The sequence below is a fragment of the Arvicola amphibius genome, chromosome 12, assembly GCF_903992535.2.
Source record: "Arvicola amphibius chromosome 12, mArvAmp1.2, whole genome shotgun sequence".
In the NCBI taxonomy this organism is placed as follows: domain Eukaryota; kingdom Metazoa; phylum Chordata; class Mammalia; order Rodentia; family Cricetidae; genus Arvicola; species Arvicola amphibius.
Window position 1 is genome coordinate 31101189 of NC_052058.2, and position 25673 is coordinate 31126861.

Consider the following 25673-nt stretch of genomic DNA (forward strand, 5'->3'; position numbering starts at 1 on the left):
ATGGATCTAAGCTGCACTTTTGGTATGTTTCTCACTGTTTATTCCTGTGGCGATGCCAAAGGCCTCCTTTGTTTTTCCAAACCTCAAAACTTTTACATCACAATCATTATTTTCCCACTGTATGAGGGAGGGCAAGAGAGCTGGATTTTACATTTTGGGTGGGTTGATGGATGAGTGTTTTGAAATTCTTGGAACTTGTAATTTAAATAAACAGGGTTTTTTTTTTTTTTTTTTTTTTTTTTTTTTTTTTTTTTTTTTTTTTAGGAGACTACTTAGAATATTTAAGTTGACACTTTGGATAAAGAGAAAATTAAATATCTAATGTTTCATTTTATTAAAACCATGTCATTTATTCCAAAGTTCAACTTTTGTATAATAATCTAACCTTTCAATCTTTTAACCTTTCAATTTTTAAAACTTATGTACATGTTTCATTAATTTGCATGTTTCTAGTTCCCACTACTTTCTATTTTCATCTACCATTGTGGGAATTTCTGTAATTTCTTGCTTTTATTCTAATATGATTATCATCTTTTCTAAAATTCATATTTACACCTGTGCATGTCCTTATTGGCATGGCTTAAGATACATTCCTAGCTGGGTGGTGGTGGAGCACGCCTTTGATCCCAGCACTGGGGAGGCAGAGGCAGGAGGATCTCTGTTAGTTTAAGGCCAGCTGGCTCTACAGAGTGAGTTTCAGGACAGCCAAGGCTACACAGAGAAACCCTGTTTCAATAAAAAACAAAAACAAAAAGATATCACTAAATTAAAAATACATAGTCAACATTGTGTGTCTGATGGAGCAGATATGGTGGGAGGTCATGCCAGAAAAGATGGCCTTCTCACATTTTTCCCTGTCTTTCTTTGCTAGGCCTACTGGAAAAAGAAGCTCGGAGAAGGAGAATTATTCTGAACCAGAATCAAAAGAACACTCTTCATGCATGGTTTGAGAAGAATCCTAATCCAGATTTAGCTACAAGGGGACATCTGGCTAAGGAACTGGGCATCTCAGAGTCTCAAATTATGGTAGGCATTACGCCCCTGTCTTCTCTCTCTCTGAGTCAAGGTGAAGAGCAAAGCCAGGCTAAGTTCCCTTGGGCAAGTCTCATAGGTGGGCTATATTTTTCTAAGTTTATTCCATATGTATTGGGAAGATAAAACAGAAATAAAATGTTTTATTGAAGGAAATATTGTTTGTGAGCCTGCACTGATGGGAAAGGATAACTAGTTCATGGTTTCCCCATAGGAGATAATGAAATTATTATCTTGAGAATTACAGAATATAAGAAATTATGTCATCAGAATAGTAATGTAGAACCTTTCATCGTGAGAACTTAAGGAATAAACTTAACATCTGTGAAAATATAGGGAAGTTAAGACCTCATGAAAATTGCTGGTACTATTTTATCCTTTATTCTTTTCTCACTTGTTTATTAATTTTTTTTTTAGACCAGGCTGGCTTTGAACTCACAGAGATCTGCCTGTTACTACCTCCTGAGTGCTGAGATTAAAGGCGTGCACCACCATGGACCAGATAATTTTTTAAATCTAAATCATCCTCTCTGAATTTCTTCTGTTATTCCCCTCCCAGTCCCTCTAGACGTCTTCCTACTTTCATTTTTTCCTTTGTCTTTTCTCTCTTCCTTTTTTCCTTTCTTCTTCCTTCCCTCCCCTCCTTCCCTGCCTCCCTCCCTCGCTCCCTTCTTTCTTTCTTTTTTCTTTCTCTCCCCCTCCTCCCCCATAGGGTTTCTCTGTGTAGTGCTGGCTAGTTTGGGACTCACTGTCCTGCTTGACCTCAAACTCAAATCTGCCTGCTTCTGTCACCGGAGTTCAAGTGCTGGGATTAAAGGTGTGCACCACCATTGCATGGCTTGTTTTTGTTTTTGAGACAAAGTCTTACTATGTAGACCAAGCTATGTCTTAGAATTAAGAAAACTGCCTGCCTCTGCCTCTTTAACGCTGGGTTATAGGTGTGCCACCATAGCGCTCTCTCTCTTCCTTCTTCTTCTTGTTCCCTCTCTTCTCCCTCCTTCTTTTATAATCTCAAATGTCCTTTACATGAAAGCTTTGTGTAAAATTCTATATGGTTTATTTTAATAAAATTGCTGATGTGACAGACAGAGGTGAACTAGAGTAGTAAATTGTATAATTTTATCAAGTGGATTGGTATTTAAACCAGTGAAGAAAAACTTTTAGAGGTGAGAAAATTAGTTCAAGTTTTTATACTTGATGAATAATCATTTGATATAATGACTTGACTCTTTGGAAATCCTGGAGACAGGAAAATTTTCTTATGCCCTGATAAACTATCCATATATCCATATGGGAGATGGTTGGCACAAATAATGCTAATGAAATTGTTCCATGTGGGCACACTTGGTGGCTGGGTACCCAAAAGACTCGAACTGATGGAAAAGCTCCGAACCTTGCGGGGTGTTGATGGCTCTTGAGAACGTTTGTACCTACTCATTAGTTGGAAGCTTCCAGCTGTTCATAAGGCTTTAATTTGAAAACTTATTTTCAATGCTGAATCTGGAAAACATGAGGAGTTTTGAGAACAAAACTTGAAATTGGTGTTTAAGGATTGCAAGGCCTATGCCTAACAACTCAGCTGATAGTGGTTGTCATTAAGGTTGTAAATGCTAGAGTGAATTATCAGTCCAAAGAAAATACTCAGAAAAACTAAAACACCAGCAACAACCCACCCAAGAAAACAAGAAAACCAAAACCCACAGTTCTCCTTCGAGAAAACAAGTGCAAATAAATTTTGTTGTTGTTGTTGTTGTTTTGTTTTGTTTTTTTCTTTTTTCAAGACATGGTTTCTCTGTAGTTTTTTTGAGCCTGTCCTGGAACTAGCTCTTGTAGACCAGGCTGGTCTTGAACTCACAAAGATCCGCCTGCCTCTGTCTCCCACATGCTGGGATTAAAGGCATGCACCACCACCACCTGGCAAGTGCAAATAAATTCAATTATAGCAGTACATATGGCTTTTTAAACTTAGCTTTATTATTTTAAGTATGTATGTATCTGTGAGCTGTGTTTACTGGGAGTTGTTAACCACCTGATGTGGCTGGGAATTGAACTCAGGTCCTCTGGAAGAGTATTATGTGCCTGTGCTCTTAGCTGCTGAGCCATCTCTCCAGGCTGTGGAAACAGTTTTAAAACTATATGTTGGCATCCCTGGGAGTCTCCTTATTTGTGGCTTCCCATGGAGTGAAATAATGTAAGATGTAATCAGAAATTAGTGTCAATTCTGCCTTCCTATTTAAGGGAATTATTTTCAAAGATTAAGTCTATATGTATTGCACATTGTGAAATAATATTTGCTCAAAAGAGGGGCCAAGAAATTAGCATTGAAAACATTACCCACTTAACAAGTATGAAGTGTGTGTGTGTGTGTGTGTGTGTGTGTGTGTGTGTGTGTGTGCACGGTAGGGGGTTGGGAGAGCAGGAGGGAGAATGAGTGGAGTTTCCTGTTGGTGTCTTAGATAAACATAGCAATATGAATAACTGAATTCTCTTATGGACATGGTCTCCAGGGAAGATGCCCAATCAGCTTGTTTAGTTAACGTTTGCAGTGATCTAGACTGAGTTTCATCCCGTGTTCCCTCTCTTCATTTTCTTCCCTCTCCCCTCCCCCCGCACAGACTTGGTTCCAGAAGAACAGAAAAATACAGAAACAAGTGGAGTTTGAATGTTGCTTTGAAGAAAGCCAAGCCAAGGGACAGGATAAACCTAAAGGTAAGCCCCACGAATTCAAATAGAACCTCTCCATTGATTTCTTTGGGAATGTAAACAACTGTGTGCTATGGAGAAATATTCTATAGAGAAAGCTTAGACCAGGGACCTATTGTATTCTGAGCATGAGATACAAACACTATCTCACTGGGGTAGTAACTGTAATCCCAGCCTTGGGAGGTGAAAGCTAGGGGATCAAGAAAATCCAGGGTCATCTCTGGTTACCTAGAGAGTCTGAGTCTAGCCTGGGCTACAGGAATGGTCTCTTAGCAAGAAAAGCTTCCCTTTCCTTGTTTCTGCTGCTGTTTGGTGATGCTGTATCTGTCACCTCTGGGGTTTCATTTCAGGGACAAGAGTTCTTTGGTAGTATAAGGTGGAGCATATTCCAAGAGTAAAAGTAGTCAGAACAATATCCAAAATGTTGCTTTTTTTTTTCAAGTTTGAATGTGAAAACTGACTTGCAAACCCTGTTGTGTGCCTATGTGTTCAGTAGTTAAAGAAGCTGGAAGGAGCCGGACACATTTTTCAAGATTTCAGACTGATATTCTAATTGAAGCTTTTGAGAAGAATCGATTCCCTGGGATTGTTACGAGGGAAAAACTGGCTCAACAAACAGGCATCCCGGAATCCAGAATTCATGTATGTTGCTCAGGGTCTTTGTCTCTGGCAGTCATTTGTCCTATGCAAGCTGTTGCTGGACAAATGCAGACTGTTTGGGGCTATCCCCTCTGTTCTAGGTATGAGATGTAGACATTCTGAAAAACAGTCGCATCAGACCTGTGGAAGCATAGGAAATAAGAAATAAGTTATTAGCCATGTGGTGGTGGTGCACACCTTTAATCCCAGTGTTTGGGAAGCAGAAGCAGGTGGATCTCTGTGAGTTTGAGGCCAGCCTGTTCTACAAATTGAGTTCCAGGACAGCCAGGACTGTTACACTGAGAAACCCTGTTTTGAAAAACCAGGGAAAGAAGAAAGGAATGGAGGGAGAGAGAGAGGGAGGGAAGGAGGCGGGAGAGAGGAAAGTGAAAACGGCTAGGTGAGATTGGGAAAGCTGGAAAGTCACACTTGTTTTGAGAACACAATCTTTGTTAGTGTTTCTAATCCTCAGAAATATTGAAAGTTCAGTACCAGAGGATAAGGGTGTTGTCCTGTGCATTAGGATGTTAGTTAGCATCCAAACCCTCTGTACGTGGGATGTCTGCATGCCTAGCTTTCAGCTCATCTCTTATTGTATCCTGAGAAATTTAGAACACTGCCTGCACGGTTTGAAAATTCCCACTCTTTGTATATTATGGAGATTGATAAGCGTGCTTCTAAGGTATGTCCTTAGATAATTCTATCCGCCATTGTGCTTCCATGCCCTCTGGAAGTTCCATTTTCTTAGATGCTCCTTGATGAGCAGAAATTCCCCCTGCTTTTGAGAACTTGTTTCCTGAATCAGGGCTGGGAACCAAAGGGGGTGGATTCTAAATCTATGTTTTCAACCATAGTGTTATTTTTACCCATGGCCATGTGCCATGATTTACTTAATCTTGATTGTCAATGTAATGGGATTGAGAAACACTGAAGATCAGTGAAGCTCGTCTCCCCGTGTGTTGGTGAGATGAGGCATTCCCAGAGCTTATTAGATCAGAAGACCTCTGAGCTGATCACTGCAAAGAATCTATTCGAAATATTAATGGATTGTTGGGACGTGGTAGAGATGTGGAATTGGGGGTCTAGTTGGAGGAAATGAAGTACCAAGAGATCCTGCATTTGAAAGGTTTGGTCCTTGGCACCCTGTTATTATTCTGCTTAGCAAATGGTAAGAAACAGGTGGAATCACTTCTGTTATTAAGCTCTCTCTCTCTCTCTCTCTCTCTCTCTCTCTCTCTCTCTCTCTCTCTCTCTGTGTGTGTGTGTGTGTGTGTGTTTGTGTGTGTGTGTGTGTGTATGTTTTAGATATGGTTTCAGAACCGGAGAGCTCGGCATCCAGATCCCAAACAGGGCACTCAGGCAACTGCTCAGCTATCCCAGAACAGCCAGTGCCCTGCCCTGAAGACTACTGATCAACCTGCTCCTTCCAAAACTCTCACCAGCCGCCTGTCAGTTACAACAGCTCTTTCTCCACCCCACACACCATCTGGTCCTTTGAATCTCTCCAGGGGCCATCAGAAGCGGTTGTCAAGGACCACAGTACTACAGCCCTCCCAGGTGGTACAGGGAAGGGGTGATGGTCAAAATTCCTCAGTGTTTATTGGCCACTTATCACCGGTGGTAACTCCGGGAGAGGAGGGCTTCCACACTCAGGCTCCTTTATGTCTCCAAACCCAAGAAAGACGGCGAGATCCCGGTGAGAGCAATGGTTCGGCTATACCACCCTTAGACAGTTTTACTCAGGCTCCAGTCATCAATCAACACTTTCGGGAACTGGACCAGAAAGACTTTGCCTTTCTGCAACATTGGGATGAATGGCTCCAGTCGATGCTGGCTGAATGGATACCTGACGAAAAATACTGGACTCCTGGTGAATCTGAGCTCCATCCACAGCAGGTGCAGCTTCAGCAGCCTGCCAGTGTATCTCTAGTGGGCACAAGTCCACAGCAAGAGGTTTAAGCCTCAAGCCTTTTCTGTTAATCCGCACTGCACACCAGTTTTCAGGAAAAGACCTTGTCTTTCCGCATCCAGGCCCCATGTAGATGACTGTGCTTTGCTTGGAGAGCTTCTCAGATATTTTCAGATTCTCTTTCACAGCGTGAAGTTCATCAGTGACTCAGATTCAGGAAACTGTTAAGATCCTAATCTAGGACATCTGTCCTTGGGTTTGAAATCAGTGGATATAGTGAAGAATAAATATACTGAATTACGGAACTAATTCAAATCAGTAAACAGCATAAACCACTTTGACACACAAAGGAAACAGTTTTTATTTCTAATTTATTCTTGAAATCTGGTCTCACTCTTTTTTTTTTTGACTTTTATAGCAGTCTGGTATTAGACAAATTCGTCCTGGCTACACCTTCAGATGTTATGCTTCTTGATGGTGCCTTATCTCTTTTTGTGTCTTGAGGATGGATATACAACTGGTTGTGATCATAGTAATTCTTTCTCAAAAGGTCTTTTTCTGATAGTAACACTGGCAAGGGTCCTGCTAAGGCCCTGTTTTGCAGTACCCTGGGTATTATTGTGGAGGGTTCGAATAGGTGGTTGCACAAGTGTGTTCTTCAACATAGTGCTCACAGATTTAGTGTTTACAGACTCGGTGGTAGCAGTCACATTTGAGGCTCTTATACTAATGCCATTTCCAGGCAAAGACTGAGCCTTCGAAGCTTTAGACACAGTAGTGGGAAGTTTGTTTCTTGGACATTTGGAAGCTTTTTAAATGGATTCATGATAGATTGAACAACCTGACCATGATAGTAGCCAAGCACTCATCTTTTTAAAGGCATGTTAGCTTCCTGTTGGGCTTTTCTGCAGTTGCTTACATCTTTTTATTGTCTTTAAGGTGACATGCCTGGTGTGATGTCATAGTTTGACCTTGGAAATCATCTCTAGTTGATAATAATTGCACAGCTTGAATACTATCCTTCAAGTTGTGTATTTCTGAACTGATTACTTCATCAGTTTTTAATGGAATGCAGTTTTTTCAATTATGTTTCCAATATTTTCTTTGCCACCCATTTCAGTTTTGAGTTTCAGAACTTTCTTCCCTTCTTGGATCTGATCTTCAAAAGTTATCCCTTGCTGATCTCTCTGAAAGCCAGCTGGCCTCTCTTGCTTAGGGGCAGCTGCAGGTCCTGAGGCACCGGCAAGGTCCCAGCTTAGTTTTAATTTTAATTATGGTTTAAAAACTTGTTAAAAAGCTGTTTCATCAGCCAGGTGGTGGTAGTGCACACTTTAATCCCAGCATTTGGGAGACAGAAGTAGGTGGATCTCTGTGAGTTTGAGGCCATCCTGCTCTACAGAGCTAATACCAGGACAGGCTTCAAAGCAACACAGAGAAACCCTGTCTCAAAACAAAACAAACAAAACAAACAAAAACCTGTTTTATTTATTATCTGCTTTGTTTTCAATCTGAAGTGTCCTCTATGAGCTCATGTTTTCAATGCTTGCCTCTCAGCTGACGGTGCTATTTTGAATTTGTGGAGCTTTTAGGAGGTGGGTTCTGACCAACAGAGGTAGGTCAGGGGTGGGTCTCGAGAGTCATAGTCACTATGTGGGCAGCATTCACCACATGGTCCTGATGCGTAGACCAAAGCACTTCACCATGCCTCTCTGTGATAATGGACTAAAACTTTCTGAAAAGAACCCAAATTAATGGCTCTTCTTGAGTTGTTTCTACAAGATGTTTTGGTCACAGTGAGTTAAAAGCTACTAACACTTACTAATTACCAGTCAGTTATTCAGTGTGTGGTACAGTAGTGCTAACTATAGTATTAATGGCCACTGGCCAGTCCACACCAATAACTTTCATCTTGCAACCCGAAACTCTGCACTCATTTGTGTCACTTGAGAAACCATCACAGTGCCACAGAATGTATGTCTCAAGCCACAGATAATTTATATTTTTGCTGCTGTAGAGGTCAGAAGTCCCTATGGCAGTGCCTGTAGTTCTAGGGGGGGTGGAGGTGGGGCTGGGACGGAGGCTCTTCATGACTTGGGGATTTCTGAATACTCAGTCTTCACATAACTTGTGCTCTGTGCACAGTTGCCCCTCTTCTCTGCTTTTAAGGGTCCTACACTTATGGCCTCTGTTATCATTTATGATGCGGGTGACCTGCGTGAGATTGGTCCCAGAAGGGGTGGCAGCAGTGACCAGAGGCCACAGTGGGAAGGAGACCGACACATTATGCAGAGAAAACTTGGGTATAGAGTTTATGTAGTGGGTATTGGGAACAGCATAAAAGTAAGGGGTTATGAGGGGAGAATAGGAGAGAAAAGTGGGGATAGAAGAGAAGAAGGGAGAGAGGCAGAAGCTGCCTGCCTCTTTAGAAGAGGGAGGGAGGGAAGGAGGAAGGGAGGGAGGGAGAGAGAGATGGGAGATCTGTTTGGGTGGGAAGGAGTGGGTGGGTCTTGTCTCTAAAAGGGGAAGGTACACAGGTGACAGGCCAGGCCAGAAGATTTGCAACATTGCCTCCTTTCTCTTTAATAAGAAGGCGGGGAGTTAGGCATTGGCAGGTTGAGGGGATTGGGTTGTCAGGTTCTCAAGACTGCTTCCTGCTTATCTGTGGGCATTGAAGTTTTGGGGGTTCTGAGAAATCCAGGTTCTGGTCATATTCTGGGGTAGCTGTTTGCTTTACTCCATCTGGGATTTGTGGTGTGGAACTGTCTTGTGTCTCTTCAACCTAGCAAGGTATTGGCCGAGCAGAGGACAAAGTTAAGTTTAGGAAGAAAAAGTTTTTCAGGACCAGGGAATTGGGGGTGTATCTGACCTGTTTCAGGTGAATCCTTCAATTTGGCTCCCTGGAACTCATAAGAATTTTTTGTTTGTGAAAACATAAGTTTTAGACTCATATATTATATAAACAGCAGCATAGTTATACCAGAATGACTGTGAGAGATGTTTTTGTACAATGAGAAATATCTTTAGAAAATGACTGAAGAGAATTTAAAATCTTGATCTTGCAGTAGTGGTAGCAGTAGTACTTTGCCAGTTATGTTAATAGTTTATCAGCATTTTATTGATAATATTAAGGCTATGAATAGCAACATGAGAGAGAAATTTGTTAACTTACACTTATCCTCAGACCCTTATTACTTGCAGGTACACACCTTAATAACATTTGTAGACAAGACTGGTCTCAAACTCACAGAGATCCACCTGCTTCTGACTCCCAAGTGCTGGGATTAAAGGCGTGCATTTGTATAGCTTTTTTTGTTTTTGTTTTTTGTTTTTTGAGAGAGGGTTTCTCTGTAGCTTTGGAGCCTGTCCTGCAACTAGCTATTGTAGATCAGGCTAGCCTCGAACTCACAGAGATCCTTCTGCCTCTGCCTCCCGAGTGCTGGGATTAAAGGTGTGCGCCACCACTGTCCGGCTCATTTGTAAATCTTAAAACACCCTTTTTGGTTTGAGCTTTTGTATCTTGGCTTTAGTTTGTTTGTTTTTTGGTTTTTTAAACTCCATTTTTTATTACTTTAAAAATAATACCAATCAAAATTCCTTCCCTCATCCCACTTCCCTCCCACTCCTCCCCACCCCCTCTATCCCACCCCTTCCAGTCTTAAGAGAGGGCAAGGTACCCTGCCATGTGGGAAGTCCAAGGCCCTCCCCACTACATCCAGGCTGAGCAAGGTATGCATCCAAAGAGAATAGGATCCCAAAAAGCCAGTACCCGCAGTAGAGACAAATCCCAGTGCCATTATCATTGGCCCCTCAGTCTGCCCCAATTGTCAACCACATTCAGAGGGACCAGTTTGATCCCATGCTTGTTCATTCCCAGTCCAGCTGTAGTTGGTGAGCTCCCATTAGCTCAGACATACTGTCTCAGTGGGTGAACCCCTCATGGTCTTGACTTCCTTGCTCATATTCTCCCTCCTTCCGCTCTTCAACTGGACCTTGGGAGCTCAGTCCAGTGCTCCAATGTGGGTCTCTGCCTATGTCTCCATCCTTCACTGCTAGACAAAGGCTCTATGGTGATATTCAAGATAGCCATCAGTCTGACTATGGGACAAGGTCAGTTCAGGAACCCTCTCCTCCACTGCCCAGGGTGCTAGGTGGGGTCCTCCCCATGGACTCCTGGGAACCGCTTCAGAGACAAGCCTCTTGCCAACCCCGAAATTGCTCCCTCAATTAAGATATCTTTTTCCTGCTCCCATATCCCTCCTTTCTCCATCTCAACCATCCCACTCCCCCAAGTTCTCCCCAACCCTCCCCTTCTCCCCTCTCCCTCCCCCTCTCCCTTTCTGTCTACTTCCCTGTCCCCATGCTCCCAACTTTTGCCAGGTGATCTTGTCTGCTTCCAATTTCCAGGTAGATAGATCTCTCTATATTTTTCTTTAGGTTCACCTTCTTATTTAGCTTCTCTAGAACCATGAACTAGAGGCTCAATGCTCTTGGTTTATGGTTAGAATCCACTAATGAGTGAGTACATACCATATTCATGTTTTTGGGATTGGGTTCTCTCACTCAGGATAATGTTTTTTACTTCCATCCATTTGCATGCAAAATTCAAGATGTCATTGTTTTTTACCGCTGAGTAGAACTCTGAAGTGTATATGTGCCACACCTTCTTTATCCATTCTTCTATTGAGGGGCATCTAGGTTGTTTCCAGGTTCTGGCTATTACAAATAGTGCTGCTATGAACATAGTTGAACAAATGCTTTTGTAGTATGATTGGGCAACTTTTGGGTATATTTCCAAGAATGGTATTGTTGGATCCTGAGGTAGGTCGGCTCCCAATTTTCTGAGAAACCACCACACTGATTTCCAAAATGGTTGCACAAGTTTGCACTCCTACCAACAATGGATGAGTGTTCCCCTTACTCCACATCCTCTCGAGCATAAGCTATCATTGGTGTTTTTGATTTTAGCCATACTGACAGGTATAAGATGGTATCTCAAAGTTGTTTTGATTTGTATTTCCCTGATAGCTAAGGAAGTTGAACATGTCCTTAAGTATAGTTTGACCATTTGAAATTCTTCTGTTGAGAATTCTCTGTTCAGTTCAGTACCCCATTTTTTAATTGGGTTATTTAGAATTTTAATGTCTAATTTCTTGAGTTCTTTATATATTTTGGAGATCAGTCCTTTGTCTGATGTGGGGATGGTGAAGATTGTCTCCCATTCAGTAGGTTGCTTTTTTGTCTTAATGACAGTGTCCTTTGCTTTACTTCTCAATTTCAGGAGGTCCCATTTATTTATTGTTGTTCTTATTGTCTGTGCTACTAGGGTTATATGTAGGAAGCGGTCTCCTGTGACCCATGCATTGCAGTTACTTCCCACTTTCTCTTCTATCAGGTTCAGTGTGGTCAGATTGATATTGAGGTCTTTAATCCATCTGGACTTGAGTTTTGTGCATGGTGATAGATATGGACCTATTTTCATTCTTCTACAGGTTGACATCCAGTTATGCCAGCATCATTTGTTGAAGATGCTTTCTTTCCTCTATTGTATAATTTTAGCTTCTTTGTCAAAAATCAGGTGTTCATAGGTGTGTGGATTAATATCCGGGTATTCAGTTCTATTCTATTGATCAACATCTCTGTTTTTATGCCAATACCAAGCTGTTTTCATTACTGTAGCTCTGTAATAGAGTTTGATGTCAGGGATGGTAATGCCTCCAGAAGTTCCTTTATTGTATAGGATTGTTTTGGCTATCCTGGGTTTTTTGTTTTTCCATATAAAGTTGATTATTGTTCTCTCAAGGTCTGTGAAGAATGTTTTTGGGATTTTGATGGGGATTGCATTGAATCTATAGATTGCCTTTAGTAGAATTACTATTTTTTACTATGTTGATCCTACCTATCCAAGAGCATGGGAGATCTTTCCATTTTCTGGTATCCTCTTCAATTTCTTTCTTCAAAGACTTAAAGTTCTTGTCAAACAGGTTTTTTACTTCCTTGATTAGTGTTACCCAAAGATACTTTATGCTATTTATGGCTATTGTTAAAGGTGATGTTTCTCTGATTTCCCTCTCCACTTCTTTATCCTTTGTGTATAGGAGGGCTACTGATATTTTTGAGTTGATCTTGTATCCTGAAGGTATTTATCAGCTGTAAGAGTTCTTTGGAAGAGTTTTTGGGGTCACTTATGTACACTATCATCTGCAAATAACAAAAGTTGGACTTCTTCCTTTCCGATTCAAATCCCCTTGATTTCCTTATGTTGTCTTATTGCTATTGCTAGAACTTCAAGTACTATGTTGAAGAGATATGGAGAGAGTGGACAGCCTTGTCTTGTTCCTGATTTTAGTGGAATGGCTTTGAGTTTCTCTCCTTTTAATTTGATGTTAGCTGGCTTGCTGTATATTGCTTTTATTATATTTAGATATGATCCTTACATCCCTAATCTCTCCAATACCTTTATCATAATGTCAAATGCTTTTTTAGTATCTAATGAAATAATCATATGGTTTTTTCTTTGTTTATTTATATGATGGATTACATTGATAGATTTTTTATGTTGAACTAGCCCTTCATCTCTAAGATGAAGTTGACTTGATCATAATGGATGATTTTTTTTGATTGTGTTCTTGGATTCTGTTTACCAGAATTTTATTGAGAATTTTTCATCGATGTTCATGAGTGAGATTGGTCTGTGGTTCTCTTTCTTGGTTGAGTCTTTGTGCGGTTTTGGTATCAGGGCAACTGTAGCTTCATAAAAAGATTTTGGCAATGATCTTTCTGCTTCTATTATGTAGAACATATTGAGAAGTACAGGTATTAGCTCTTCTTGGAAGTTCTGGTAGAATTCTGCACTAAAACCAACTGATCCTGGGCTTTTTTTGGTTGCAAAGTTTTTGATAACAACTTCTATTTCCTCACGGCATATAGGTCTATTTTTATTTTATTTTATTTTACTTTGGTTTTTAAGACAGGGTTTATCTGTAGCTTTGGAACCTGTCCTGGAACTAACTCTTGTAGACCAGACTGGCCTTGAACTCACAGAGATCTGCCTGAATCTGCCTCCCAAGTGCTGGGATTTAAGGCGTGCACCACCACCATCCTGCATAGGTCTATTTAAATTGCTCACCTGGTCTTGATTTATTTTTTTATTTTTTTTTGTTTTTTCGAGACAGGGTTTCTCTGTGGCTTTGGAGCCTGTCCTGGAACTAGCTCTTGTAGACCAGGCTGGCCTCAAACTCACAGAGATCCGTCTGCCTCTGCCTCCCAAGTGCTGGGATTAAAGGCGCGTGCCACCACCACCTGGCTTGATTTATTTTTGGTATATGGTATCTATCTATCTAAAAAATTGTCCATTTCTTTTACATTTTTCCAATTTTGTGGAGTATAGGCTTTTGTAGTAAGACCTAATGATTCTCTGAATTTCCACAGTGTTTGTTGTTATGTTCCCCTTTTCATCTCTATTTTGTTAATTTGGGTGTTTTCTCTCTGCCTTTTGATTAGTTTGGATAAGGGTTTGTCAATCTTGTTGATTTTCCCAAAGAAAACAGCTCTTTTTCAGTGATTCTTTGTATCATTTTCTATGTTTCTCTTTTGTTGATTTCAGCTCTTTGTTTGGTTATTTCTAATCTTCTATTCCTTCTGGGTGAGTCTGCTTCTTTTTTTTCCAGAGCTTTCAGGTGTGCAGTTAAGTTGCTAATGTGAACTTTCTTTGTTTTCTTTATGTGGCCACTTAGTGCTATGGACTTTGCTCTTAGCACTGCTTTCATAGTGTCCCATAGGTTTGGATATGTTGTGTCTTCATTTTTGTTGAATTCTAAGAAGGTTTTAATTTCTTTCTTTATTTCTTCCTTGACCCAGGGGTGGTTCAGTAGTTGACTGTTCAGTTTCCATGAGTTTGTAGGCTTTCTGGGTGTGGAATTGTTGTTAAAGTCTAATTTTACTCCATGGTGATCCAATAAGACACAGGTGATTTCTCCAATTTTTTTGTATCTGTGGATGTTTGCTTTGTTACAGAATATGTGATTAAATTTTGAGAAGGTTCCATGAGATGTTGAGACAAATTATATTCTTTCCTGTTTGGGTGGAATGTTCTATATATGTCTGTTAAGTCCATTTGATTCATCACATCTGTTAGTTCTCTCATTTCTCTGTTAAGTTTCTGTCTGGTTGACCTGTCCATTGGTGAGAGAGGAGTGTTGAAATCTCCTACTATTAGTGTGTGGGGTTTGATGTGTGATTTGAGTTCTAGTAATGTTTCTTTTAAATATGTGGGTGCTTTTTTTTTCTCATGGTTTATTTTTTTTTTATATTTAAAAATTTTCATCTCCTTCCCTCCTCCTCCCCCTCCCTCCGCTCCTCCTCCCCCTTCCCTCCCCTCCTTCTCTCCCTTCCCTCCCCTTCCCTCCACCCATACCTCCCCTCCCTCCCTCTCAAGGCCAAGGAGCCATCAGGGTTCCCCACTCTATGCTAAGTCCAAGGTCCTCCCAACTCCCCCCAGGTCCAGGAAGGTGATCGACCAAGCTGAGAAGGCTCCCACAGAGCCCATCCATGCAGAAGAATCAGAGCCCAGCGCCATTGTCCTTTGCTTCTCAGTCAGCCCCAGCTGTTGGCCACATTCAGAGAGACGGGTTTGGTCGCATGATCCGTCAGTCCCATTCCAACTGGAGTTGGTGATCTCCCTTTAGTTCTGTCCCACTGTCTCCATGAGTGAACGCACCCCTCACGTTCCTGACTTTCTCCCTCATGTTCTCGCTCCTTCTGCTCCTCATCAGGATATTAGGGGCATAGATATTCAGGATTGAAACTTCATCTTGATGAATTGTTCCTGTTATGAGTATAAAGTGTCCTTCTCCATTTCTTCTGATTGATTTTAGTTTGAAATCAATTTCGTTAGATATTAGGATAGCCACACCTGCTTGTTTCATAGGTCTGTTTGATTGAAAAACTTTTACCCAATCTTTTACTCTGAGGTAGTGTCTGTCTTTGAGGTTGAGGTGTGTTTCTTGTAAACAGAAGAATGTTTCTGTATCCATTCTTTTAACCTGTGCCGTTTTATATGTGAATTGAGTCCATTGATATTAAGCAATATTAATGACCAGTGGCTGTTAACTCCGGTTATCTTTTTGGTGGTAGTGTTTGTGTGTTTCCCTTCGTTGAGTTGTATTGGTGGAGGGTTGTCAGATGTCTGTGCTATTTGGGTGTTGTTGGCTTCCTTGGGTTGAGGTTTTCCTTTAGTACTTTCTATAAGGCTGGATTTGTGGCTACATATTGTTTAAATCTCTTTTTGTCTTGGAATATCTTGTTTTCTCCATTGATAGTGAAAGAAAGCTTTGCTGGGTATAGTAGTCTGGGCTTGCATCCATGGTCTCTTAGTTTCTGCAGCACATCTATCCAAGACCTTCTGGCTTTCATGGTTTCCATTGAGAAGTCAGGTGTAATTCTGATAGATTTACCTTTATATGTTACTTGACCTTTTTCCTTTGCAGCTCTTAATATTCTTTCTTTATTTTGTATGTTTTGTGTTTTGATTATTATATGGCAAGGGGATTTTTTTTTTGATCCCGTCTATTTGGTCTTCTGTAAGCTTCTTGTATCTTCATAGTAATATCCTTCTTTAGGTTGGGAAAGTTTTCTTCTATAATTTTGTTGAATATATTTTCTGGGCCATTGAGCTGGAATTGTTCTCCTTCTTCTACCCTTATTATTCTTAAGTTTGGTCTTTTTATGGTGTCCCAGAGTTCCTGGAAATTTTGTGTTAAGAATTTGTTGGATTTGCTGTTTTCTTTGATCAATGAGTGTATTTTTGCTATAGCATCTTCAGTGCCTGAGATTCTTTCTTCTATCTCTTGTATTTTGTTGGTTATACTTGTCTCTGTAGTTCCTGTTCATTTACCCATATTTTCCACATCCAGCCATCCCTCTGTGTTTTCTTTATTACCTCCATTTTGGTCTTCAAGTCTTGAACTGTTTCCATTATCTGTTTGATTGCTTTTCCTTGTTTTTCTTGGGTATCTTTGAGGGATTTATTAATTTCTTCTAACTTTTTGTTTGTCTTCTCTTCCATTTCTTTTTTTAAATTATAAACTGATTGGCCCATTAGCTCAGGCTTTGTATTAGCTCTTATAACTTATATTAATCCATTATTCTTATCTATGTTAGCCACATGGCTCAGTACCCTTTTCAGCAGGGTAGATCACATCCTGCTTCTTCGATGTCTGGACAGGACTGCAAAGGGATGGGCTTCCTCCTTCCCAGAATATTCCTGTTCTCATTGTTCCACCTCTACTTCCTGTCTGGTTGTCCCACCTATACTTTCTGCCTGGCTACTGGGCAATCAGCATTTATTTAAAACATAATTGACAGAATACAGAATTGTTCTGTACCATTTTCCCCTCTTTTTTTAAACAAGGGAAACTATCCATATTCCATTATTTGGGAATGTGGGCATAGTATTCCAGGCTACTTCCTGCTGGTTGGGGGTACTGATAATCTTATGGGGACTTAAAGAAAATTTTGAATTATGATCAAGTCCTGACTGGAGTATCCTGTGAGTCTTGATCATCTCAGGCAGCAGTCTTGAATCTGTTCTGGATGTAGAACTCAGAGACCCGGCCATCTGTTCCTACCGGAGATTTCTCAAGTGGTCTTCCTTGATCAAACCTGACCTTTCTTAGCTCAGAACGAATCCACAGCCTCTCATTTTCTGTAGAAAGAAAAGCAAAATCTCTTCTCCAAAGTAACACACCTTTTGACTTCAATTTTAAAGTCAAGGTATTTTTAAAATACCTAACTTGGATTAGTTCAGCAGCATTTATAAACAAGTATCTTTTAGCCACTGTTGCTCCTTCCTCAGCATTCAAACAATTCAAAAAGAGCATAATAACATACAGTATCCAGATTCCCTGTCTATTTTCCATCTTTATGTGGCTTTATTTTAATGTCTATTTCTTTTATTTTTACTTTTTGGTTTTTGAGACAGGTTCTCTGTGTATTTTTGTCCTAGAACTCACTCTGTAGACCAGGCTGTCCTTGAACTCAGAGAGATCTGCCTGTCTCTGCCTCCCAAGTGCTGGGATTAAAGGTGTTTGCTACCATACCTTGAACTCACGGAGGTCTGCCTGCCTTCATCTTCCAAGTCTTGGGATTAAAGGTGTGTGCCACCAAACCCAACTCTTCTCTTTTTAAAGGACTTTAACCTCTTTCTGTACTTTCCCAAACTTGCATATATTTTTTAACACACTGTGAACCATTTAGAGGTTTTCTACTTCTTTGAATTTTTCTTTACTGTATCTCTCTCACTTTTTCTGACCACATGAATCTTTAATTTGCTAAGCAATATGGGTAGGATTAAAGCTGTGGCTTTGATGGCTGGATCTAGCCCATTTCTTAGCTCTCTGAGATTTCAGCCTCATGGTTGAGGTACTGGCTGGAGTCATGTTTATTGCCACAACTTTGTGGTGTTTCAAGGTACTTGCCAACAAGCAAGCTGCAACAGTGTGTCCACAAACAATACTCAAATGCTCTCTCTGTAGCCAGACCTTCTGCCTCAAAGAGTCAGAGTTTGCACTGGCAGGACGGCCCAGAAAACTGGCATTTTAAAATGGTGCAGCTTTTTTCCTGCTATTGCTAAAACCCAAAAAGCATGCAGTCAGCTTTTATTAACACCATTTAAGTGTTTTATGGCAGGACCTTTTAAAAGAGCTGCAAGGTTTTGCAGCTAAAGCTGAGCCAGGAAGCCTCTCTTAAATGAGAGCACTTGCCTCTAGCAAGCAGAGCAGATCTGAGAAATTGCTGCTACCAAGAAGCCATGCTTTGCTCTTTTCTGTCTAGAATTACTTCCCAAGCTCTTCAGGTTTTATGTGGATGCAGTTGTCCATTTGGGCACCATTTGTAACATGAGGGCCTGCTTGTTGGGGTTTTTGTCCTGCCCAGTTCCCACAGCTGGCAATTCCCAAAGAAAACTACACAGAGGTCTATATTAATTATAAACTGATTGACCCATTAGCTCAGACTTAGTATTAGTTATTATAAGTTATATAACCCATTATTCTTATCTATGTTAGCTGCATGGCTTATTACCTTTTTCAGTGGAGCAGGTCACATCCTGCTTCTTTGGTGTCTTGACAAGACTTCCTTCTCTTCCATTTCTTTAAGGGAGTTTTTTGCTTCCTGTTTAAGGGTCTCCATCATTTTCATAAGGTTACATTTAAAGTTGATTTCTTCTACTTCTTCTGGGTTAGGATGTTCAAGTCTTCCTGTTGCATTTTCACTGGATTCTGGTGTTATCATGTTGTTTTCAGAATGTTGGAGGAATTCTTGCATTGGTGCCTGCCCATCTCTTCATTCAAATGAGGCCAGCAGAATCTTGGCATCTTGGTCCAATCTTTGCTGTGGCTGACTGTGTACTTGGGAGTTTTTCTTGGTCTGCCCTCTTGTAGGTCCCCTCAGCATTGGAGCAGGCTCTCAGATCTTCTCTGCCCTGAAGCAGGCTGTGCTGGGGGATCCAAGGACCCCACAGATGTAAAGGAGTGCTTGGGGGCAGGGTGGATTGGGGTAAAGAAAGCCAGCACCTGGAAACACACCCCACTGGACAGCCAGAAAAGCTTAGAGAATTGGAGGGGTCCTGGACTCAGTTCCCCGGGGCTGGCCAGCCATGTGGCCACTAACTCACCTCTCTGGATCCCCTCAGCACGAGAGCAGCCATATCTGTGATTCTTTACTGTCTTAAAGAGCTTTGTAAAATGGTAAGCAGCTTGGTTGCAGCTGCTCTGGATGCTGGCTCTGCCTCTCCACATTTTTAAAACGGTGGAGGTAGCATTACTATCAGGTAGGAGTCGTGCTCAACATTTTAACTCCGAGAATGAGCATGCAGCATATAAACCCTTTTTATCTGAGTAATAGCTAAATCTGCCATGTAGAGCACTTCACAGCCTGAAAGTATCTCTGTGTATGGCGGCAGGAATCTGCCATGCTCTCCTGCCTGTGCACACCTAGTAGACCTGATCCCACTGCCTGTCCAGGCAGGGAACACTGAGCTATGGGCATGTTCTCAGCTATTTTCCTCCTGACCCTGAGTTGGCACACAAACACCTGGGCCCACAAATGCCATCCGAATGCTCCACAGCTGGAGTTTGTGCTGGCAGAATGGCTCAGGAAGCTGCCTTTTAAAAAAGGTGTGGCTTTTTTCTGCTACCAGTAAATCAGGAAAACCTCTCTAAAGGGTGTTGCAACATGCCACCAGCCAGAAAAAAAGTGAGGTTAACTTTTGTTTTTCTGTGTCTAGAGTTCCTTTTTAAGCTTTTTTAGGTTTTTTGTTTGTTTGGTTGTTTTTTTTGAGACAGGGTTTCTCTGTAATTTTTGGAGCCTATCCTGGAACTATCTTTTGTAGACCAGGCTGGCCTCGAACTCACAGAGATCTGCCTGCCTCTGCCTCTGCCTCCCAAGTGCTGGGATTAAAGGCGTGCACCACCACCACCCTATGCTTTTTTAGGTTTTATGTGGATTTAGTCTACCATGTTAGCGTGCCAAATGTAGTTGGGTGCCAAATCTAGTGGAAGGCTTCTTGTTGGTTCCCGGCCACTTGGCTAGCTTAGACCTAAAATAATAACACAGAAACTGTATTAATTAGATCACTGCTTGGCCCATTAGCTCTAGCTTCTTAGTGGCTAAGTCTTATAGTAATTTAACCCATTTCTATTAATCTGTGTATGGCCACGTGGCTGTGGCTTTCTGGCTAAAGTTTCAGCACATCTATCTCTGGCAGAGGATCCATGGCCTCTCCCTGACTCTGCCCTTCTTTTTCCTAGCATTCACTTTAGTTTTCCCTGCCTAGCTCTGTTCTTTTACCCTATTATATGCCAAGACAGTTTCTTTATTCATTAACCAATAAAAGCAACACATAAACAGAAGGACCTTTTCTCAGTGAGGATTTCTCATCTTGCTTCCTCTGCATCTGGCCGGTCACTGACTCCTTCTGCCTTTCCTCTTCCCAGAATTCTTTTAGTCTGGTTGCCCTGCCTATACTTCCTGCCTGGCTACTGGTCAATCAGCGTTTTATTAAACTATTATGAATGACAAATTCTTACAGTGTACAAGAATATTATCCACAGCAAAGGTTGTCTGAGAAAATCAAGAAAACCAGAGATAAATATGCCGTCAACAATAATGGCACAACAGAGGTACAGCCTTCCCAGGCCTGTTGGGACACAGTGTTTCACTGATGCAGCTAGTCTTGACTTAGCTTTGTCCTTCTAGCCTCATGTATTGTACAAGTTGGACTGTATCACCCTTAACCAAATAGAGACGTTTCCGGAGACCCATGGAGACAAGTCTCTGAGGTAGGCATGCTATTCTCCTAGACTGTCAGGCATCCACGCAGGACTCCTGTATCTGGGATATTCTCACTAGGTTCAGCGTCCTGGCTAGTCTAGTTTCATCTGTATTGATGTGGTAAAATACTCTGACCAAAAACAATTTAGGAAAGGAATAATTGATTTTTAGCTCACAGCTCCAGATTAGAGTCTATTTGGGGGAAGTCAAGACAAGAGCTCACCTAGTCCCATCACACGTTCAAGACCAGAGAGAAATGAACACACCCATGCAGCCTACTTGCCTCTACTGATGCTCTAGCTTTCTTCCCTGTTACACAGTTCAGGCCCCAGCCAATGAAATGATTCTGCCCAATTTAGGGTAAGTCTTTCATATAACTACTATTCTATAAAATCTCCAACAGACATTCCCAAAATCAACCTAAACTAAATAATTCCTCATTGAGGGTCCCTTTTCCCAGGTGACTCTAGTTTGTCAGTCTGATAATAAAAACTAACAACCACTCTGCCCCAGCATCAGTGCCAGGCTTTTTAGCAGGTTTCTGCTTTCCATCTAAGGTCTCCATTGGGACCCTAGGCTAGATACTCCTTAACATGAAGGGACTTGCAAATAATTTCCTGAATGTCTTTTGCCCATAAAGAAACTCATGTTCTGTGTGGCAGATTCCAGAGCTCTGACCACCTTTACTACCCAGTAAGAGCAGACCATTTCAAACTACTCCACATAGTGGACATCATCCTCTATCACATGCTGACCACACAGAATTTCGTCACAGTTAGAACCCCTCTGACCATCTCACTCATTCCTCAGGCCAATCAAGTGTTTCCATGTCCTTGGCTGTGCTGAGTGATGAGGGTGGGATCTTCCTGCTCTAAGAATCCTAGGCTGAACTGCCAGAACAAGCTTTTCACTCCTATACTGTTACATTTTTTGGAAGCTAAGTCCCAAGATCATACAGGACCAAATCAGGCCATGTTTCCTACTCTGTCAACCCTCCTGCCTCTGAGAAGTGAGGTTCTTCATTATTTTTATTGTTATTGTTTAGATAGTGTCTCATGCAATTTAGGATTACATCAGACTTCTGATCCTTCTGCCAATTTACCCTTGGTGCTGGGAGCAGTGTCATGGCAGCACACCACCATGCGTGATTTCTCATCTTTATCAGATGTTTCCTTAAGTGACATCCCTTCCATAAATTTTATCTGAGGGAACACATTAAGGGAAGAGAAAGACATTTTAACAGTCAGTAGCAATCTAAACAGAATGCAGAAAGTGGTAAATAGTAGTGGGATATTACCCACATCAGGGAAGAAAGGGGGAAAGATATTTTCTCCCCTCCACTGGCACAACAGTGTCAATGCCCCCTTCCTTTGTACCTCTGTCCATACAGGAGACATCAGATAGGATGTATATGCTCATTCCCAGATCCAAATCTACCTCTGTCCTCTGTGAACAATAACCTCCCAGAACTATCAAAACCTTCATGGTTCCCTCCTTAGCAGCATGCTTCCCTTCCCTCATCCAACCTCTGTCCAAAATCTGGAGAGAAACTTGTTTTTCCTACATTAATTTGTCATGAATATCTACTGTTATGGGTCTGGGGTCATTCAGAGATTCACCAGTCTGACCATTAATAAATTTTAATAAATAAAAGGCTTATATTCAGATATCAGAGCCAGATCTACACCAGGGACTCAGGATTCCCAAGTGGAGTGCCCAGCCACATCAGTGAGGGATTTATAAAGTCAAAGAACATTGTTTATGTGCAAGCAGAAGGTTATCTTGAACAAAACAAGCTTTGGTTTACAGAAGCAGAAACAGCTATAAACCTTATGTTTATCTTGCATAAACAACAATTTTGTTAATTGTACAAGACCAGGCAATTTCAAAAACAATCTTTATCAGCCCCTAAGAATTAGAAGTCTGGGCTGGAGAGATGGCTCTGTGGTTTGGAGAGATGGCTCAGTGGTTAAGAACACTGACTGGGTTCAAATCCTAACACCTTCATGATAGCTAGCAACTGTCTGTTACTCCAGGATCTGACACCCTCACACAGACATACATGCAAATAAAATAAAAATAAATGAATTGCTTTAAATAAAGAATTAGAAGTCCAATTTTGCTTTATAGTTTCTTAAGTACAGTAACATAAGTTAGCATCAACATAACGTTGGCTATCATAGCTACCTCGCTAGACAACCCAGAGTTTAGAGTTTTGAAATCTATTTCCCAACATTCATTACATTTATTTATTTGTATGTATACCTACATAGGTGGGCACACTTGTTCCATAGCATGTGTAGGGGTCAGAGGACAACTTACAGGGGTTGGTTTTCTCCACCCACCATGCTCGTCCTAGGGTCAAACTCAGGTTGTCAAGTCTGGCAGCAAATGCTGCCTTTGAGCACTGGGCTGTCTCAATAGCTCCTGGTTTTGAAATTTCTATGCCTGTGCTTTTTCTTCTGTGGTGAGATGTGTGTGTGTGTGTGTGTGTGTGTGTGTGTGTGTGTGTGTGTATGACCTATTTGCTTGTTTTGGAGTTTTACCTGGTGTAACCATGCTGCATGCTCTATTCTATTCGACAAACACACTTCAATTAACCAAGCAATTCTGCTGACACTTCATTTGAACTGTACATCATCTTTCATGATGACTGTGTTGCTCTCAGGCACACATCTCTAGAATATTTTGGAGTCAGAGTATTGGTAACTTTCACTTTGTCAAGTATCGCCTCTGCTTTCTGAAGGAATCTATCATGTGTGCTTCTGGGCACTCTCATCTGGAGTTCATCTTCCACTGTGGTACCAAAGCAGTCTGTTTTAACAGGGCAGTGATATTACCTAGACTCCCTGAGTGAATCTAAACAATGTGCTAGAAAAAAAATGGAACAGTGAGGATGCAGGAGGGATTAAGTTCAAAGTTTAGTGGCCACTGTAAGGGCTAAATTATGTTTTCTTTAAGTGACAGAATTCCCAAATAATAGAGTATAAGTAGACTCTGCCCTTATATAAGTGAGGCCTAGATGTCAGCGCTCCAACCTCTCCACAGCACAGACTCCCTTGCACCAGCTGGGCCGCTTCAGCTCCAGCCCACAGAGCTGTATTCTTACTCACAAGCGGATGTAACAGGCTGGGCCCGGTGCACAAATTTGTAATCCCAACACTGAGGATAGTGGAGTAAGAGGATTGAGTCTAGGCTAGCCTAAGCTACAAAGGGAGAACCTGCGTTAAAAGGAAGAATGAGAGAAATTTTTTAAACATTCATTATGTTTGGGGCTGAAGAGCTTAACAGTTGAGATTGCTCTTCCAGAAGACGTGTGTTAAGTTGCGAGCACCCACATAGGAACTCAACTCCACTTCCAGTAGAAACAGTGCCCTTTTCAGACTTCTGCAGGCACCAGGAACACAGAGCATGCACACATATACATGCAGACAAGACACCCTAGCTGGGCATGGTGGTACAAGTTGAGCATAATGGTTCACACCTTTAATCCAAACACTTAGGAGGCAAAGGCAGGAGGTTCTCGGTGAGTTTAAGGCCAGCATCATCTATAGAGTGAGTTCCAGGACAATCAATGCTGTACAAAGAAACTCTGTCTCGAAAAAAAATGAAAAAACACCCTGCACATAAGAAAATAAAACTTAACGTTTTGCCTTTATATACATTTTTTTTGGAATTTTTTATTGATATTGATTGAATTCTACATTTTTCTTTTATCCCCTCCCTGTCTCTCCCCTCCTCCTTCAATCCTCCCCCAAGGTCCCCATGCTCCCAATTTACTCAGGAGATCTTGTCTTTTTCTACTTTCTACTTCCCAGGTAGATTAGATCTATGTAAGTCTCTCTTAGTGTCCGCATTGTTGTATAAATTCTCTGGGATTGTGGTTTGTAGGCTGGCGTTCTTTGCTTTATGTTTAAAAATCACTTATGAGTGAGTACATGTGATAATTGTATTTCTGTGTCTGGGTTACCTCACTCAAAATTCAAGCTGTTGTTATTTTTTCTGCTGTGTAGTACTCCATTGTATAAATATACCACATTTTCCTTATCCATTATTTGATTGAGGGGCATTTAGGTTGTTTCTAGGTTCTGGCTATGACATACAAAGCTGCTATGAACATAGCTGAGCACATGTCCTTGTGGCACGATTGAGCATCCTTTGGATATATACCCCAAAGTGGTATTACTGGGTCTTGAGGAAGGTTGTTTCCTAATTTTCTGAGAAATCACCACACTGACATCCAAAGGGGCTGTACCAACTTGCACTCCCACCAGCAATGCAGGAGTGTTCCCTTCCCCCACAACCTCTCCAGCATGAGTTGTCATCAGTGTTTTTTGATCTTGGGCATTCTTACAGATGTAAGATGGAATCCCAGAGTTGTTTTGATTTTCCTTTCTTCGATGACTAAAGATGTTGAACATTTCTTTAAGTGTCCTTCAGCCATTTTAGACCCTTCTTTTGAGAGTTCTCTGTTTAGGTCTGTACTCCATTTTTCTTATTGGATTATGTGATCTTTTGGAGTCCAATTTCTTGAGTTCTTTGTATATTTTGGAGATCAGACCTCTGTCTGATGTGGGGTTAGTGAAGATCTTTTCCCATTCTGTAGGCTGTCGTTTTGTCTTGTTGACCGTGTCCTTTGCTTTACAGAAGCTTTTCAGGTTCAGGAGGTCCCATTTATTAATTTTTTCTCTCAGTGTCTGTGCTGCTGGGGTTATATTTAGAAAGTGGTTCTCTATGCCAATGCGTTCAAGTGTACTTCCCACTTTCTCTTCTATAAAGTTCAGTGTGGCTGGCTTTATGTTGAGGTCTTTGATCCACTTGGACTTGAGTTTTGTGCATGGTGATAGATATGGGTCTATTTTCTACATGTTGATATCCAGTTATGCCAGCACCACTTGTTAAATATGCTTTCTTTTTTCATTTGGTATTTTTTGCTTCTTTATCAAAGATCAGGTGTTCAAAGATGTGTGAATTGATATCTGGGTCTTCTGTTCAGTTTCATTGGTCCTCCTGTCTGTTCTTTTCTTTTTTAAAATATATTTATTTATTATATATACAACAT

General features: G+C 41.2%; 1 protein-coding gene across 1 annotated transcript; it reads left to right on the forward strand.

Annotated features, from left to right (window-relative positions):
• Positions 1 to 18994, forward strand: LOC119827083 (double homeobox protein B-like). The gene is made up of 7 exons (XM_038348530.2): positions 1 to 22; positions 872 to 1026; positions 3648 to 3741; positions 4232 to 4377; positions 5680 to 6327; positions 8426 to 8583; positions 18721 to 18994. The coding sequence occupies exons 1-7, from the start codon at positions 1 to 3 to the stop codon at positions 18992 to 18994; spliced, it is 1497 nt and encodes a 498-aa protein (XP_038204458.2).
• Positions 18995 to 25673: the final 6679 nt, after the last annotated feature.